At 35.6% G+C, this 14,878-nt stretch overlaps 1 protein-coding gene across 1 annotated transcript in view; it reads left to right on the forward strand.

Annotated features, from left to right (window-relative positions):
• The first annotated feature begins 910 nt into the window (after nucleotides 1-910).
• The window catches only part of LOC131064604 (RNA-dependent RNA polymerase 1), an 83,305-nt gene continuing 69,337 nt past the window's right edge, over nucleotides 911-14,878 (forward strand). Inside the window, exon 1 of the mRNA XM_057998793.2 lies at nucleotides 911-2,951. Coding sequence (XP_057854776.2) covers nucleotides 1,476-2,951 — 1,476 coding nt within the window. The 5' untranslated portion in view covers nucleotides 911-1,475. The remainder of the gene's footprint in view (nucleotides 2,952-14,878) is intronic.

A 14,878-nucleotide genomic window follows, 5' to 3' on the forward strand; every position in this document is an offset into this window, starting at 1 on the left:
ACATCAGGGCAAGGGCTCTAGTTTGATTGGCTACAACATCATGAGGTCTAGTCTCTCCAAATCCCCATGGTACTGGAGGATGTGTCACGCCAGTGTTGCTAGTCACATGAAAAAAGCTTAATAGGCGAATTGAAATTTATAGGGAGCTACTCGGTTCTTGCAGTCCAAAAAACTGTCGAGACATTAAAAAAATCAATTTATTTAAATTAACTAAATAAATAATTTTTTTTTAGTTAACATAAGAAGAAAAATTATATTGATTAATTCAATAGTTAGAACTTATTAATTAATGTCAAGAAAACCACTCCAATCAATTAATGTTAAAAGTGAATATGCAAGATAGATATGATATAATGATAACAAAAATACAAAAATACATTCTAAAGATCTAGAATATAAGTAAAAACTCTAGTCAAAATGAATCTAAATAAGAGAAAAGAGCACAAGCATACAATTTTTTCTATTACTAAAAAAGAATAATATAAACTCAATATCAATGTTTGAAATGAGGATTCATCTCCCGTTAGAATAATTGATAAGATTGTGCTAAAGACTCTTTTTTATAAATTCTAGGACTCTTCCTACTCAACTTGTTTTACACTAAGCTTCATATAATTGAAATCCCTTCCAAACTTCATTAATAAAAAATAAAAAATTAAAATGAAAAAAAACTTAGAATGTTTATCTCATTAAAAAAAATTCTAAAACACTATTAAGATTTACAAAAGATATACATGCCTTACACTATAAGAATTGAACTCTTGATCTCTGACAAAAGACAAATTCTCTACTGTACTACTTTCCATGAAATTCACCACTGAAACTTCCGAGTTCTGAGCTTTACTTTTGAGGAATAAATTAATTGTCAAACAGTCATGATGTTGATGTGGAACAGGAAAGCACTGACTGTGTTTCTGCGTACAAATAATAACGGTTCCGGACATTTCACTTTCACAGATTTAACCTTATTCTCCAACGAATGAGTAGATAAGCAAACTTGTCAATCACTAGGCTAGGCTTAAAAATGATTCCTCGGTTTCTTTCGGCATTTTCAGCTGGGCGATACCTTATTTTGGGCAGTCCGCACTGGTAGCAGTGCCAAGAGAAACTTTATAAAGTAGAATGAGTGATATTCGTGCAATGGTCGAGTGCGCGGAAGCAGCCTCCACAGAGTTTTTTATATTTTTAAAACTTCTCTGGGGCAGCCCGTACGTAGAAATATGGACGTATGTGATGTCGTCCCATCATGGCGTGGAGATTCAGAGCAAGAATTATATTCGCCGTGCTTTCGTGGAAGCTAAGTTTTGGCAGCCTTTTTACAGCATTGCAACGAAGGCACTGGAGGGATTTATCCGGAATGCTGAGAGACAGGATATAGAGGATGAGGATATAGCAGAAGATTTTCACTGATAAGGCCTGAAATCTGCAATTTTGACTTGCTTTTCATTCTCAGTTACAAACATTTGCAAGTTATCATGGCCGGTCGCACGATTCAGGTTTCACGCGTGCCCTTCATCCCGAACGAGAAATTTCTGGTAGAATGTCTGGAGGACACAGTTGGCCGTGGGAATGTGCGCGCTTGCAGGCTGATCACGCAAAGCTCAATGCATAGTCAAGAAGATGCAGAAGTAAGCGCCCTTGTTGAAACAGCGAGCGCGGAATCAGCAATGGATCTTCATAATCTTGCCAAGGCCGGTCTTCTCAACTTGTGGGGTGCTTTACTAGCAGTCCAATTTGTGCACAATGCGGACTTTCTGTCCGAATCTAAGGTTTTGCCCCAATCAAATGATGCTGCGTGCGATCCAAATTTTTCTGTGCCTCAACTTCATTGCGAAGCAGAGCTTTCTGTGCCAAAAGATGTGTCTGAGAATAACACATCTCTGCCGAGAGTTGTGTCCGAGCCAAAAATTGAAGATGTTTATGAGTCGAAGGCTTCGGAGTCGCAACTTTTCAGCCAGCCAAAAGTTTCCGTGCCAGGAAATTTGTCTGAAAATAAGGTATCTGTGCCAGCCATTGTTCCTGAGTCAAATATTTCAGCTGTAATTGAGCCAAAATTTTCTATGCCACAACCTCCCAGCCAAGCATATACTTTTCCCCCTTTTTCCAAAGCTGTGTCTAAGCCAAAACCAGTGAACGACTCAAAAGTTGTTGCCGATCCGAATCTTCCTTCGGAAAGGAAGGGTTTTGTGCCAAAAATTTTCACCACTTTTGAGCCACAAGCTGTGTCTGCGGCAAAGATTTCAACACCAAAAGATATTGTTGAGCCAAGACCCGTGCACGATACAAATCTTTCTGTTCAACAACTGTCAGAAATGAAGGCTTCTGTAGTAAAAGTTTTTGATGCTTTTGAGTTAAAAATTGTGTCTTCAGCAAAGGCTTCAGCACCAAAAGCTGTGCCAAAGTCCGTGTATGATCCAAATCTTTCCGTGCCACAACTTCTCTCAGAAATAAAGGCTTCTGTGCTAAACGTTTCTAGCACATTTAAGCCAAACGAAATTGTTGCTGAGCGAAAACCAGGGTATGATCCGATCTCAGAAAGAAAGGCTTCTCTTGCAAAATTTTATAGCTCTTTTGAGCCAGCAGCATCGACTTCAGCACCAAAAGCTGTTGCCGAGCCAAATTTTGCTCCACACCGAGAGGTTTCTGTGCCAAAAAGAAATTCTGAGCGAAAAGTGGGATCTCGATCGAAAGAAGTGTCTGCTGTAAAGGAAACCTCTGTTTGTTTGGAGGGAACTGATCTGCATATGGGCTGCGAAATTTCTGAGAATTCATTCTATGTTTTATGCTCTTTCAATGAAGTTATTGTAGAGTTTGTGTATGGTCGTAAGAGAATCAGCCTCTTTGTAAGGGCGAGTGGGACTGACTACAAGATGGATATTGAGTATCCAGATATCCGTTACATTCACAGAGGGCAGGCGACGGGAAAGAATACTCAGGTCCTCCTCCTTCGGGTGAGCTTTCTTCATTCTTTTTATTCAAAATTTTAATTTTTAGAAAATTACTTTTCTCTGACTAGGTAAATCCGATGGAAATGGGGTTTCATTAATTTCTTAGAGGGGTCGATTGCTGAATTATTCTAGGACTGATTAGCTGTCACAGCATTTCTGATATATAGACCGTGCCCTAATTTTTTAGGTAACATTCAATTTAAATAGAATTTCTAAACAGATTTTAATCAATAACATCCTGCCATTAATTTCAACCAGGATTCCTGCAAAACTCAATAATATGGATAATAATTTTAGATTTGATATGAATGGTTATGGCAAACTTTTTTTTTCTAATTAATAATATTTATATGGAAACTGATTTGATATTTAACTTACATACCTCAAGGAGGACAATGAATTAACAAATTATTGATTGCATGAGGGGTATTAGATTGAAGATTTAAATTGTATAGTAATGTGGGAAATATTGAGTTATTATTAGTAGTTATTATTTTATATAAATATAATAGTTTAGGAATATCAAATTTATAAGCTTTTTTTATAAAAGATTTTAAATAAATGTTTATAAGAATAAAATTATAAATGCATAGAAGATATTCTGTATTAACAATTATTTTCATAAGTATCCTTTTTCAAGATGAATGAGTTTTTCATAAAAGTATTCATAATAACTAATAATTATAATCATGATAAAATATGAAAGCAATATGCATTAAAATTGATTAAAAACTTTATTTATTTGCAAGAAATTGTTATTTTGTATAGTTGAACTTGCTATTTAACTCTTGAAGATAACATAAATGATCTCTTATTATAGAGTTACCCATATCTACATTACATATTAATGAGAAAACATTCAAATTTTTGTTTTGAAAAATTGTTATTATTTATTGAAAAATAACATAAAATACAGCATACTTTTACAAAGAAAAGAGTGATAAGAAATCTTGTACAATTTGGCCTAGTGGGGGTAAGGTATGTACACCTCATCGGCTTGATCCATTACCTATCAAAAAAAAAAAAGAGTGATAAAAAATCAGACCTAGAAAGTCACATTTTATTATGAAAAAATGCTATATGTATTGAAAAATAATATAAAATATATATTTAAAAAAAAAAAAGGTGGAAAGACATCACATTTAGAAAGTCATATTTGCTCCATTCATGAGGACAAAGAATAATTAGGCAAAGATAATACAAATTTTTTTAAGCAGTCAAAGCAACAAGCCCTAGAGTTTGTAGAGGTAGAAATGGATCATTGACATTTGTAAAAGCCTAGTACCACAAAGTTTTCCAGACATAGGGACAGACATAAGGACAGGGGGATGTATTTTGGGAATGAAATTTTTTGAGGTCATTTATTAGAACCACACACTACATACATACACACATATAACATTCATATAAAAATAAAAAAAATTAATATTCATATGATAACATTGACAAAGCATTTATTTAAGTTCATATAAAAATCAAATAAATTAATATATAATTATATATATATATAAATTTTACTTTGATAAAATATTCTTTAGAATTCACATAAGAATCAAATAAATTTATATTTAATATACTGTATACACCAAAATGTTCAAAGACTACAAATTTACATTACAAATATCAAACTGTAAAATATAATAATGGAAAGTATCCAACAACACCAATTAACCTTACTTCTCTCTCTCTTTTTAACACTAAAAAAAAATTCATGAAAAATTGAAGTCAAATGCTAGTCAAGGTTAGAGGGGTGTGGGGGCGACAAGCATCATTTTTTTTTTTTTTTAAATGCTATGCAGTTTTTTGGGTGCGGTTGGCGTAACGTCCAGCAAATCTTGAGGATGGCTGGGAAATGTCTCTGAGCCTACCCCTTCCCCATTGAGAAAAAAAAAAACCTGTGGACATGTCCCATGTACCCTTGGTAAAAGCAAATTCATGTTTAGAAAAAATTAAGCAATGGGAGCGACGAGCCCTAAAATTGGGAGAGGCCAAGGCACATCATCCTGCATGCTCCTTCATTTGCCACTACTAGAAGGATGTGTAGGTTGGGTACGGGCTTCAGACCTTGGGTATCATCTTTGTTTCTTTATCTTCCATCTCCTTTGTTCAATCCAACGAGATGAGAAGAGCTAGACAGGAAGACTTGTTGTGGTGTGGAGGAAAGGCCCATTGGGCAACACCATGAGGCAATGATAATCATGGTATAACAAGGAATACCCCAATTGACTACTCGTGTGATGCCTATAGCCATTCTCCCCAAAGCCATGGCCAGAAGCAGCTTGACAGGGGGAATCTGGAACTACATGGTTCATGGTACAAGGGGCATTCCCCAATATCAAAACAAGAGTTTGGAGGTGCTCAATCTCCAGCCATACCTTCTCAGCATGAACCTGGAATTGTAACATAGCATTATAGATTACCATTTAATTGTGAGCCATAGTTAAAAAAGTGTCCATATATGAGTGAGTGAAAATAACATTATTTCTATCATTCCATATCTTAAAAAGAATCTCAACGAGAAAATTGTGCCAAATTTATTTGATTAGTGTGGGAAGCATGCGAGAATTCTCCATTTTCAAAGTGAATAATTTAAGATTGAAGGGAATGAAAATTTATGTATCGTATTCTAAGCTGTGACGATCCTCTTTAGAATGATTTGGGCTATTTGAATACTGATTTTCATGTGTCAGCGAAGTTTCGTTTGGTATTTATATGAAGGTGCTGTGACTTCTGGGGTATGAAATCACAATTGAGCTGACTGAAACTATGTGATTTTCAACATTGACTGTGGACGAGCTCAAGGTCTGAATAACTCGATCTTTTATCCTGCCTTCTCACTGCTTTGATCTGGCCACTAGCTTGCCCAGAACCTCTGAGCAAACTTTCACTCATTAACATTGGGCCATCTTGGCATTACATTCTTTTTTCCTTCACATAAACCGAGTATCTGAAATTGCTGTTTCTGGATTAGATGGTGTGTTTTTTTTGCATCACCATCATTAGAATGTTAGTGAGTTCAAAGAGTTTATTCATAAGGTGATTTTTTAGTTTTTCTCATTTTTAAATTTTTTTATTATATAATATTTTTATTATATAATATTTTTATTATATTATGTATTTACATCAATTTTTTAACTTATTGTTAACTTTTTTTTGGTTTCTTAATTATCATAGATTTTATTAGTTGAGTTTTAATTATTTATGTAGGCATCTAAAAATGGTCAGCCCTTGTGGTGTCATACTCTAACATGTCCGTGTGACCTTATTTTAGGGTTTTTCATATTTTATTAACATTTCTTCTATGTCGCGTATTCGATCTTTATCATTTGTCGACATTGTGTCATTCCTCTGCATTTCTTTCCTATTCGATTCCAATTTCTCGCAATTTGAATTAGGTCTTGTCGATGACAATTTCGATTCTTAATCATTGGTTGTGATCAACCTGTCATATCAATTGGACATCGTTGTAACCCTAATCGATGTCAATTAGGGTTTTGTCCTAATCTTTGTCACTTGCGATATCAATAATCTGTGATCAATCATCAATCAATTTGGATCATTTTGGATCTTTGTCAATCTTCAGTTATTGATTCATCGTCAATCTTTTTATCAATTTTGATCGATTCATCATCGGTCTTTGTCAATCGTTTGGTCAAATCAATCTTCATCAAATCAAACTTTTGTCAATCTTTGGTGGATTTGTCATCGGTCTCAATCAATTACCAAACTCTTATCATTTTGGATCAATCAGTAATTTGTCCTTCATCAATTGTCCTTTATCAATTCGGTCCCTTTATCATCTTTGATCAATTCGTTATCAATTGTTGTCAATCAATGGCAGATCCTTGTCAGTTATCTATTTTGATCATGATCATCATCATGTATTTATTGCATTTTGACCTAATTCATTTCCTGTCTCCTAGGGTTTTATGATTTAATCATTAAGTCCTATTAACATTCCTTTAGGTTAAATGAATTAATTTCATTTGTTCTAAGTGTTTCATGTCACAACTAAATTAATTGTTTAATTGGCTAATTCCTTCTTTTTTTGCGAATTAATTAATAAATGGAAGATTTATTAATTAATGCCACCTAATTTTCTCCCACCTTTTTCTCCCCTAATTTTCCCCCCTATTTTCTCCTCTTTTTGTGCTCAATTTTTTCAGAATTATGAGCTACTTTTGGGGCTAATTTGTCATATTTTGTCTTGGAAATGTGTCATGAAATTTGCATAGTAAGGGCAGGTCCCCATGCGGCTGCTAAGCTTATTTTTGCTAGCAGTCACTGCTCAATATTTTTAGGAGCAATTTATATAGCTGGTGGCCCCATGGATATTTAATTTTACTGCTTATCTTTGAAACAATTACCTTAAATTTTAGTTTTAGATGAAAAAATGTATGTAATACTTTTGGAGTAAATTTAGGAGAAATTATTGGAGGCAAATAAAAAGGAGGGAAAGAAATTTGTGGAGCCACATATCATTTTTCTCCATAAGCAGTTGCTGCTTATTTTCAGCCCCCCCTTTTTTTCAAAGCTTATTTTTAATTTTTAAGCAGTAGCTACTCCACTAAAATAGGGAGAGATTCCAATTTATCCAATTCCCCTAAATAAAAATTTGCATGGGGACACATCAGCTGCTTAAATTTAAGCAGATAATGCACTTAAGCAGCGGCATGGGGATAGGGGGTAAGTTGTCATAATTCTTGACATAGCAATTTGTCATTAAATGGACATAGAATTTGTCATATCTTGCCCCCCAATCATGCCTTTTTCGATCAATTGCTTCTTTCAAATTGCTCATTCCAATTTGAGGTCCTCATCAATTTGTCCTATAAATTTAGCTTTCTTTTCTTGTCATTTTCTAACCATGCTTCTAGTATCCTTATGCTGTTGCATTCAAATCCATCTTTTGCAATCCAACTTGCTTTCAATCACTTGCATTTGTAGGTGATATCCACGATAATTTGAAGGAGAAAGAAGAACAATAGAGGTCAATGAAGGAAACATCTGCATATTGTTTGCGTTTATTTTGAATGTTTTACCTTCATTCCTTTATTGAATGTGTTAGGAGTATTTTCATAGCATTTAGGCTTCGTGGTTGGCTAATTGATTGTTATGAACCTTATGCCTAATTCCTACCTCACAATTTCTTATTTGATTTCTTGTCAATAATACATGCACTATCTTATACTTAATATAATAGCAAATCATCATTAATTAGACATTACTAATATTCATATACTAACAAGTTTAATATTTTCTTCCAACATCTTTTTTAGTCTTTCTGGGTATCTAACAATCCTTTTTTTCTACTCATTGAGCTAATGCAGGGTGGGAGGGAATTCGAGTTCCAACGAATGGCAGATTCAACTAGAATCCTCCCCAACCCTACGGGAATTCTAGTTGGGTGGGGGGCTAAAGCGCCCTACACCCACCCAGGAATCACTATATCCTCCCACGAATTAATCTACCCTTCATGCCCCTTATAATAATAGTAGGGCCCTTAGAATAGTAGGGGCCCACACAGCATACTGATAATGGAGCCCCCCACCCACCCAGGAATCACTATATCCTCCCACCAATTAATCTACCCTTCATGCCCCTTATAATAATAGTAGGGCCCTTAGAATAGTAGGGGCCCACACAGCATACTGATAATGGATCACAGAGTGTGATTCAAAACGTTGATACAAAACACACACACAATCCAATCCAGAAACAGCAGCATGAAACCCTAATTGCAGTCAAAACTATTAAGAACAAAACATATCCTTAAGAACATTAAATTTTTATCCTGCAGTAAAACTTAGCCATAGTACCAAAAGCATACAAAAGGATCGTGGTGTTTTTATTGTAATTGTAATTTATCCAGCATTAAAGCATAGCCATGATACCACAAATATACAAAAGAATTATAGTGCCCCTTTTATTGTAGTTGTTGGGATCCTCCTCTTCCTCTTGGTGCTGTTGGCATAGAGAAAATGAGAAAGATTTAAAGCTCTTTGATCCTAAAGCCTCTATCTCTGACTTTGTGCCTCATTTGTTGTAATTGTTAGGACCCTTCTCCTCCTCTTGGTGCTGTTGGCATAGAGCGAAAGTGAAAGATTCAAAGCCCTTTGATCCTAAATCTTCTACCCTTAACTCCCAATAAGGAATCCTCCTACTGTTGCCAGTATCATAGTCATTGTCTTTTATCTGGGAAGAAAGGTAATGATGCAACTGAAACCCGTAATTTTGAAAATATGGGTCAGATCTCATGCATAGTCAACAATGGTTGAAATTAAAAGAGTTATAAATAAAATTAAAAAATGTCACAATACAAATTTCTTGTAACTGTTAAATTGTTTCCTGTAGTATAACTGTAGAGAATAAAATAAAATAATTATCAAAGAAAATCTCATCTTCATTAGTCACCTACGGGGAAAAACTCCATGGTTATTTATAGGAAGAAAGGAATGAAACAACTAAAGAATTAGCATGCTATGCTACTTTAAATAGACACGCAAAGAATTTATGAGTTATATTGTGCTAGATAGGATGAATTGTGATGCTAGCGGAAGCACAATTAGTGTCATGTGAAGCTAGGAGAATAGGCCTATTGCAAATTTCAACAAGAAATTGAATGATTCGAGGCAAAAGTATTCAGTTTATGACCAAGAATTTTATGATATGATTGTGCAAGCTTTGTGCAAGTGTAGGTACTATTTGTTATCCAAGGAGTTTTTGTTGTATACAGACCATTAGGTGCTGATGTTTATAAACAATCAAGTGAAGCTGAACTATAGGCACATGGATGGGTGGAATATCTGTAGGGTTATTCTTTTGTTTTGGAGCAATGCATTTGTAAGAGGAATAAAATTGTAGACACCTTAAGTAGAAGATGGGCATTGTTGTCTACTATGATAGTGAAACTAGTAAGCATGGAGACAATGAAGCATTTGCATGTCATAAATCCCAATTTTGCAAATACAGGGCGTGCATGCATAGAGTTGTGGACAGGAGGCAAAGAGACTCCCAAGGACTATTTTGTGCAAGATGGGTTCCTGTTTAGAAGACGACAATTGTGTATCTTGCACAGTTTTTGAGGGAGAACCTCATTTGTGAGTTGCATTGAGATGGACTCTGAGACTCTATTATTGCAGACAAGGCACATGTAATATTAAAGGAGAGATACTACTTAAATCCTGCAAAGATCTGCACAGATTTGTGTAGTGTTACAAAGCATGTTAGGCACTAAAAGGAGTGGCATGGAATACAAGATTGTACAAGCCATTGTGCATGCCAAGCCAACCGTGGGAGTAACTATTGATGGACTCCATCTTTGGATTTCCACGTACATAGAGAGGTAATGACTCCACCTTTGTCATCATTGATAGGTTTTCAAAAATGGCTCATTTCATTCATTGTTAGAATTTGAATGATGTATCCAAGATTGCAAGCTTGTTCTTCAATGAAAATTTTCGCTTGCATTGGTTACTACAAAGCATTACATCATATAGAGATATAGATTTCCTAAGTCATTTTTCAAGCCTTTTGTAGAAGAAATTGGTAATGTAATTCAATTACAATTCTCAATTCTGCTTATCATCCATAGACGAATGTGCAAATGGATCTTGTTAATTAGTCTAGGCAACTACATAGTGGCATTCAGTGTCGGCATGAGTAGTTTTTGCATACAACAATTTAGTAAATAGCTCTATAGCCAAGACAAGATTTTAGATGGTGCATGGATCTTCTCCAAGAGGGAGTATATATTGGCAGGCACACTAGTGTAGAGAATAAAGACTTTGAATAACAAATGGTGGAAGTACATGCGCAAGGCAAGAAGTAGATAAAAGCTAGCAAATCCCAATATGAGGCATGTGCAAATAAGCATAGAAGAGAAAAGACTTATTGAGAGGGTGAATTAGTCATGGTGCACTTGAGGAAGGAAGAATTCCCAAAAGGAACTTATAATAAGTTGGAACCCAAGAAAATGGGTCCATTTTGTGTTTTGTCCAAATATTCAAAAAAAGCATAAGATTGAGCTGCCAAAAGAATTGGATATCACCTATCTTTAATGTCTCGGATTCATATTTCTACCATGTGCCTACTCTTGATAGTTTTGCATAGTTGTCGTCAAGATAGAGAAAACTAACGTTAGAAAAGTAGTGAGAGATTGCATAGATTTTGGTTTCTCCCATTGGCAAGAAAATTTGGTAGAGTGAATACAAAGAATATCTAATTCATTGGCAAGGGCTTGAAGAAGTGTTGTGGATTTCAAAAATAGAAGTAGGTCAAGTTGGGTGGTCAATAGTCTTTTGTGAAGCCTTAACTTTAAGCACTATGCTCAAAATTTTACTACTTGGTGTGTATGATGTAGAAGTATCCTAAGTATCAAGCACTCTTTCACCTCCTAGACATAATTCATAGTTTGTACATTTCTTATTGTTTTGTTGCATGCTTCTCCATCTTTGCTTGTTGTGTTAATTTGTATATGTCTTGGGAAGGTGTTGGACCCATCCAATCTAGTGTGCCTTGCATCTTTGGCTCACACAAAATTGTTTCATGCGCTTTCCATAGTTGTTCATGAATGTAGATTGTCGAATGCGTTTTGTGCAAGTCTTGGCTTGTGCTTGTTGTTTTTAAGGCATGTGCACTACTACACAAGCCTCTATACAACCTTTACATTCTATTGCATCACCGCACATGTTGTTGGACTTTTGTTGGATAGCACTTGAGATCTAAAATTCACTCTCATCTTTGCCACTTTACACCTTGTTTTTCATCAGTGTGCATGTCATCATTGGATTAGATTTTGTGAATTGCACGTGCTTCAATTCTATAGTTCTTTGAGGATAACTTGTAAACCTATGAGTTGATGTAATATTCTCAAGCATTTACATGTAGCTGGTTTGATGCTTGGGAATTGAAGGGACATTCTTGAAGCCTAGTTTGTTTTCTTCTTGGAATGCCATTTTTATTTTTGTTTGTTGACATTGGGTAGATTTCTTCTTGTATGTTTAGTTTGTGGTTGCGCCTAAAGCATTGGCATGATTAGTTTTTGAATGATGTTGTTCCTTAGTGAGAAGAGCTGGTGGTTTAGGGGTCAAGGTCTAGAAAATTTGAAGATTGGTATCTTGGAGGGCTAGTAAATAGAGTTGTTTGTAACGTAGAGTCTTTGCTAGGGGTTGAGTGTTTCTTGTGTTGGGTTTAGCTATTTTTGGTTTACATTTGTAATAAAGGATGTATGTGTTTGTAATTCTCACTATATTTAATAAAGGTTTCATTTTCTTGTATTTCCTTTGCATTCTACTTGTGATGTTGTGACTTAGTTTGCTAATCACTAGTTTATTTGACCCATTATGGTGCTACATTGGTTTGTATTAGAGCTTTAGTTTTTGATCTATAGGTGTGAGTTGTGTTTGAGATACATAACCGTGTGTATTTGGCAATTATCATATTATAGATGGTCCAAAGATCATGATAATCCATGGAGTTGGAAGATCAGATGCATAGAATGTTTGAGCTGCTAGAGGATTGTGCATGGTGGATCTTGTTTATACGTTGAGAGCTCTGTAGGAGAGAACTGATGTCATGGAGTCCATACAAAGGAGACAAAACATTATTAGTTATATTAGTAAGGATGATCTTTAAGAGGAAGTCACGTTGGAAGTGAATGTGAACTTTGATGAGGAAGAACTTGTAAAAGATTAATTTGCAAGAACTCGTGTAAATTTGCACCAAGTTGATGTAGGGCATCAACGTACTGGAGGGAACCCAAATTTCAAATTGTCCATCAATAGGCGTTAGATGCTTTGACCAGCTCTTTAAGGCTTTTTAATTTGTAAGTGGTGGGGAGTTTTAAAATAGTCTCACATCCTGGGAGTAATAGAGTCCCTGTAAGGCTCTAAAGTTAGCAAATATGAATTGGTTTGAGAATAACGGATGAGTGTAGTGGGTTGGTTTTCCTTTTTAAGTTTAAGTTTTTGGTAGGTGTTTTTTTATAGGGGAGAGGGTGCGTAGCATTTTCTGCAAGTCAACAGTTTTGGGTGTGAGTGTTATTTTTCTTTTTTTTTGAAGGGTTTTCTGAAATAAAAGAACCTCCAGATTTTGGCAAGGGGAAAAAAGACCTGGAAGCAGTTTTGTTTTGAGGGTTGGATAAACCATATTGTTGCAGGTGCATTTTGATGAGAGCTTGAAGGAAGGCTTTTGAGAAGCCATTTGCTGCTAATAAAACACCATAGTTTCAGGTCTATGATCAGGCCAAATCAAATTGAGATGTTGTAAAGTGAAGCCAATAGGCTCACCATTTTGTATTGCAAATTTGCTTGAAGTTTCAATAAGAATTTCTTAAGTTTGTTGCATCAATTTGTTGTTCATTTTCATCTATTTTGCTTCCACATATATTAGATTCGTATGTGTGTTTAGAGTGTTGATTGAGGCATGTTAGAAGGGGTTTTCAACCCCTTACATCAGTGGTATCAGAGCGAGAAGATTCTGAGTGTGCAGGCAAATTTGCCAGAAGAAGTCAGTTTGCACCAGGATTGAGCTTGTGGGTATGGTGAAAAATGTATGCAAGAGGAGCCTAACATGGTTGGGGTAGAGGTGGAGGATGAAATCCTCCAAATATTGTTCGCGGTGATGATTTCAGAGCCTTGAGAAGGCAAGTTGAAGCTTTCCAAGAGGAAATTAGAAGAGGTTTTGCTCAAAGGAAAGAACTTGAGAGTGAAGAGGATGAAGCTGCAGAAAATGCTAATGATACAAGTGGTGAAGAAGATGAAGCAGCAACAACAGTATTTGTGAATGATCCTTTGGTGAGGGTATTGTCAAGAATAAAAAAAAGATCAAAATTAAATCGATTGTCCTACATTCAATGGGAATTTGAATCTTGAAGAGCTAGTGGATTGGATCAACGACATGGAAGAGTGCTTTGAATTTGAAGAAGTAGAAGACCCTGATAGAGTGAGATTTGCAAAGACTAGGTTGAAGGGACATGCCTCTATTTGGTGGAAAGAGATGCAATTTGAAAGAGGAAGCAGAAGACCCTGATAGAGTGAGATTTGCAAAGACTAGGTTGAAGGGACATGCCTCTATTTGGTGGAAAGAGATGCAACTTGAAAGAGGAAGCAGAGGCAAGGAGAATATTACTAAATGGGATAGAATGGTGGAGAAGATAAAAGACAATTCTTTCTGGTGGATTATGAATTAGATTTGATCAAAAGAATGCAAGGTTTAAACTTTAAACAAGGACCCAAAACAGTGAAGGAGTATATAGAGGAATTTCATAGGATCCTGATTAGAATAGGACATGCTAAAGCTACCAAAGAGAAGGTTGTAAGATACATCAATGATTTGAGGCTGAGCATATAAGAAGAGATGGCTTTGGTGAGAGTTTACACAATGGAAGATGTATATCAATTTGCCTTAAAAATTGACGAAAGAATGAACAAAAGGTATGAGAGTAAGCAAAGAGGAAGAGGCCATGGTGGAAGAACAAGAGGAAGATCTTATGAGAATGATGATAGCAATCGGAAAAATGAAGACCAAGGCAGCAGCAAAAATCCGAGATATGATGATTCATATGGTCGTAGAGATCAAAATTCAAGAGGTAGAGGGAGATCGGGTAGAGGTTTTTGAAGAGGAACCTGTTTTAAGTGTGGAGAAGAGGGTCATAGAGCATATGACTGCCCTCATGAGGAAGAAAGACCAAGAAAGAGATCAGAAATTTATAATAGAGCAGAAAACATTAATTCAGAAGATGCACACTCATCACAATCAAAAGAGGTAGAAGGAGGTGAAGTCCTGATGACAAGAAGAGCATTGTTGAATGCAAACAATGAACCAGCTCAAAGGAAGAGATTATTCAAGACAAGATGCAAGTGTGAATGGAAGGTTTTTAATGTCATCATAGATAGTGGAAGCATGGATAACCTTGTATCATAAGAAAT

The sequence above is a fragment of the Cryptomeria japonica genome, chromosome 2, assembly GCF_030272615.1.
Source record: "Cryptomeria japonica chromosome 2, Sugi_1.0, whole genome shotgun sequence".
NCBI classification, from domain to species: Eukaryota; Viridiplantae; Streptophyta; class Pinopsida; order Cupressales; family Cupressaceae; genus Cryptomeria; species Cryptomeria japonica.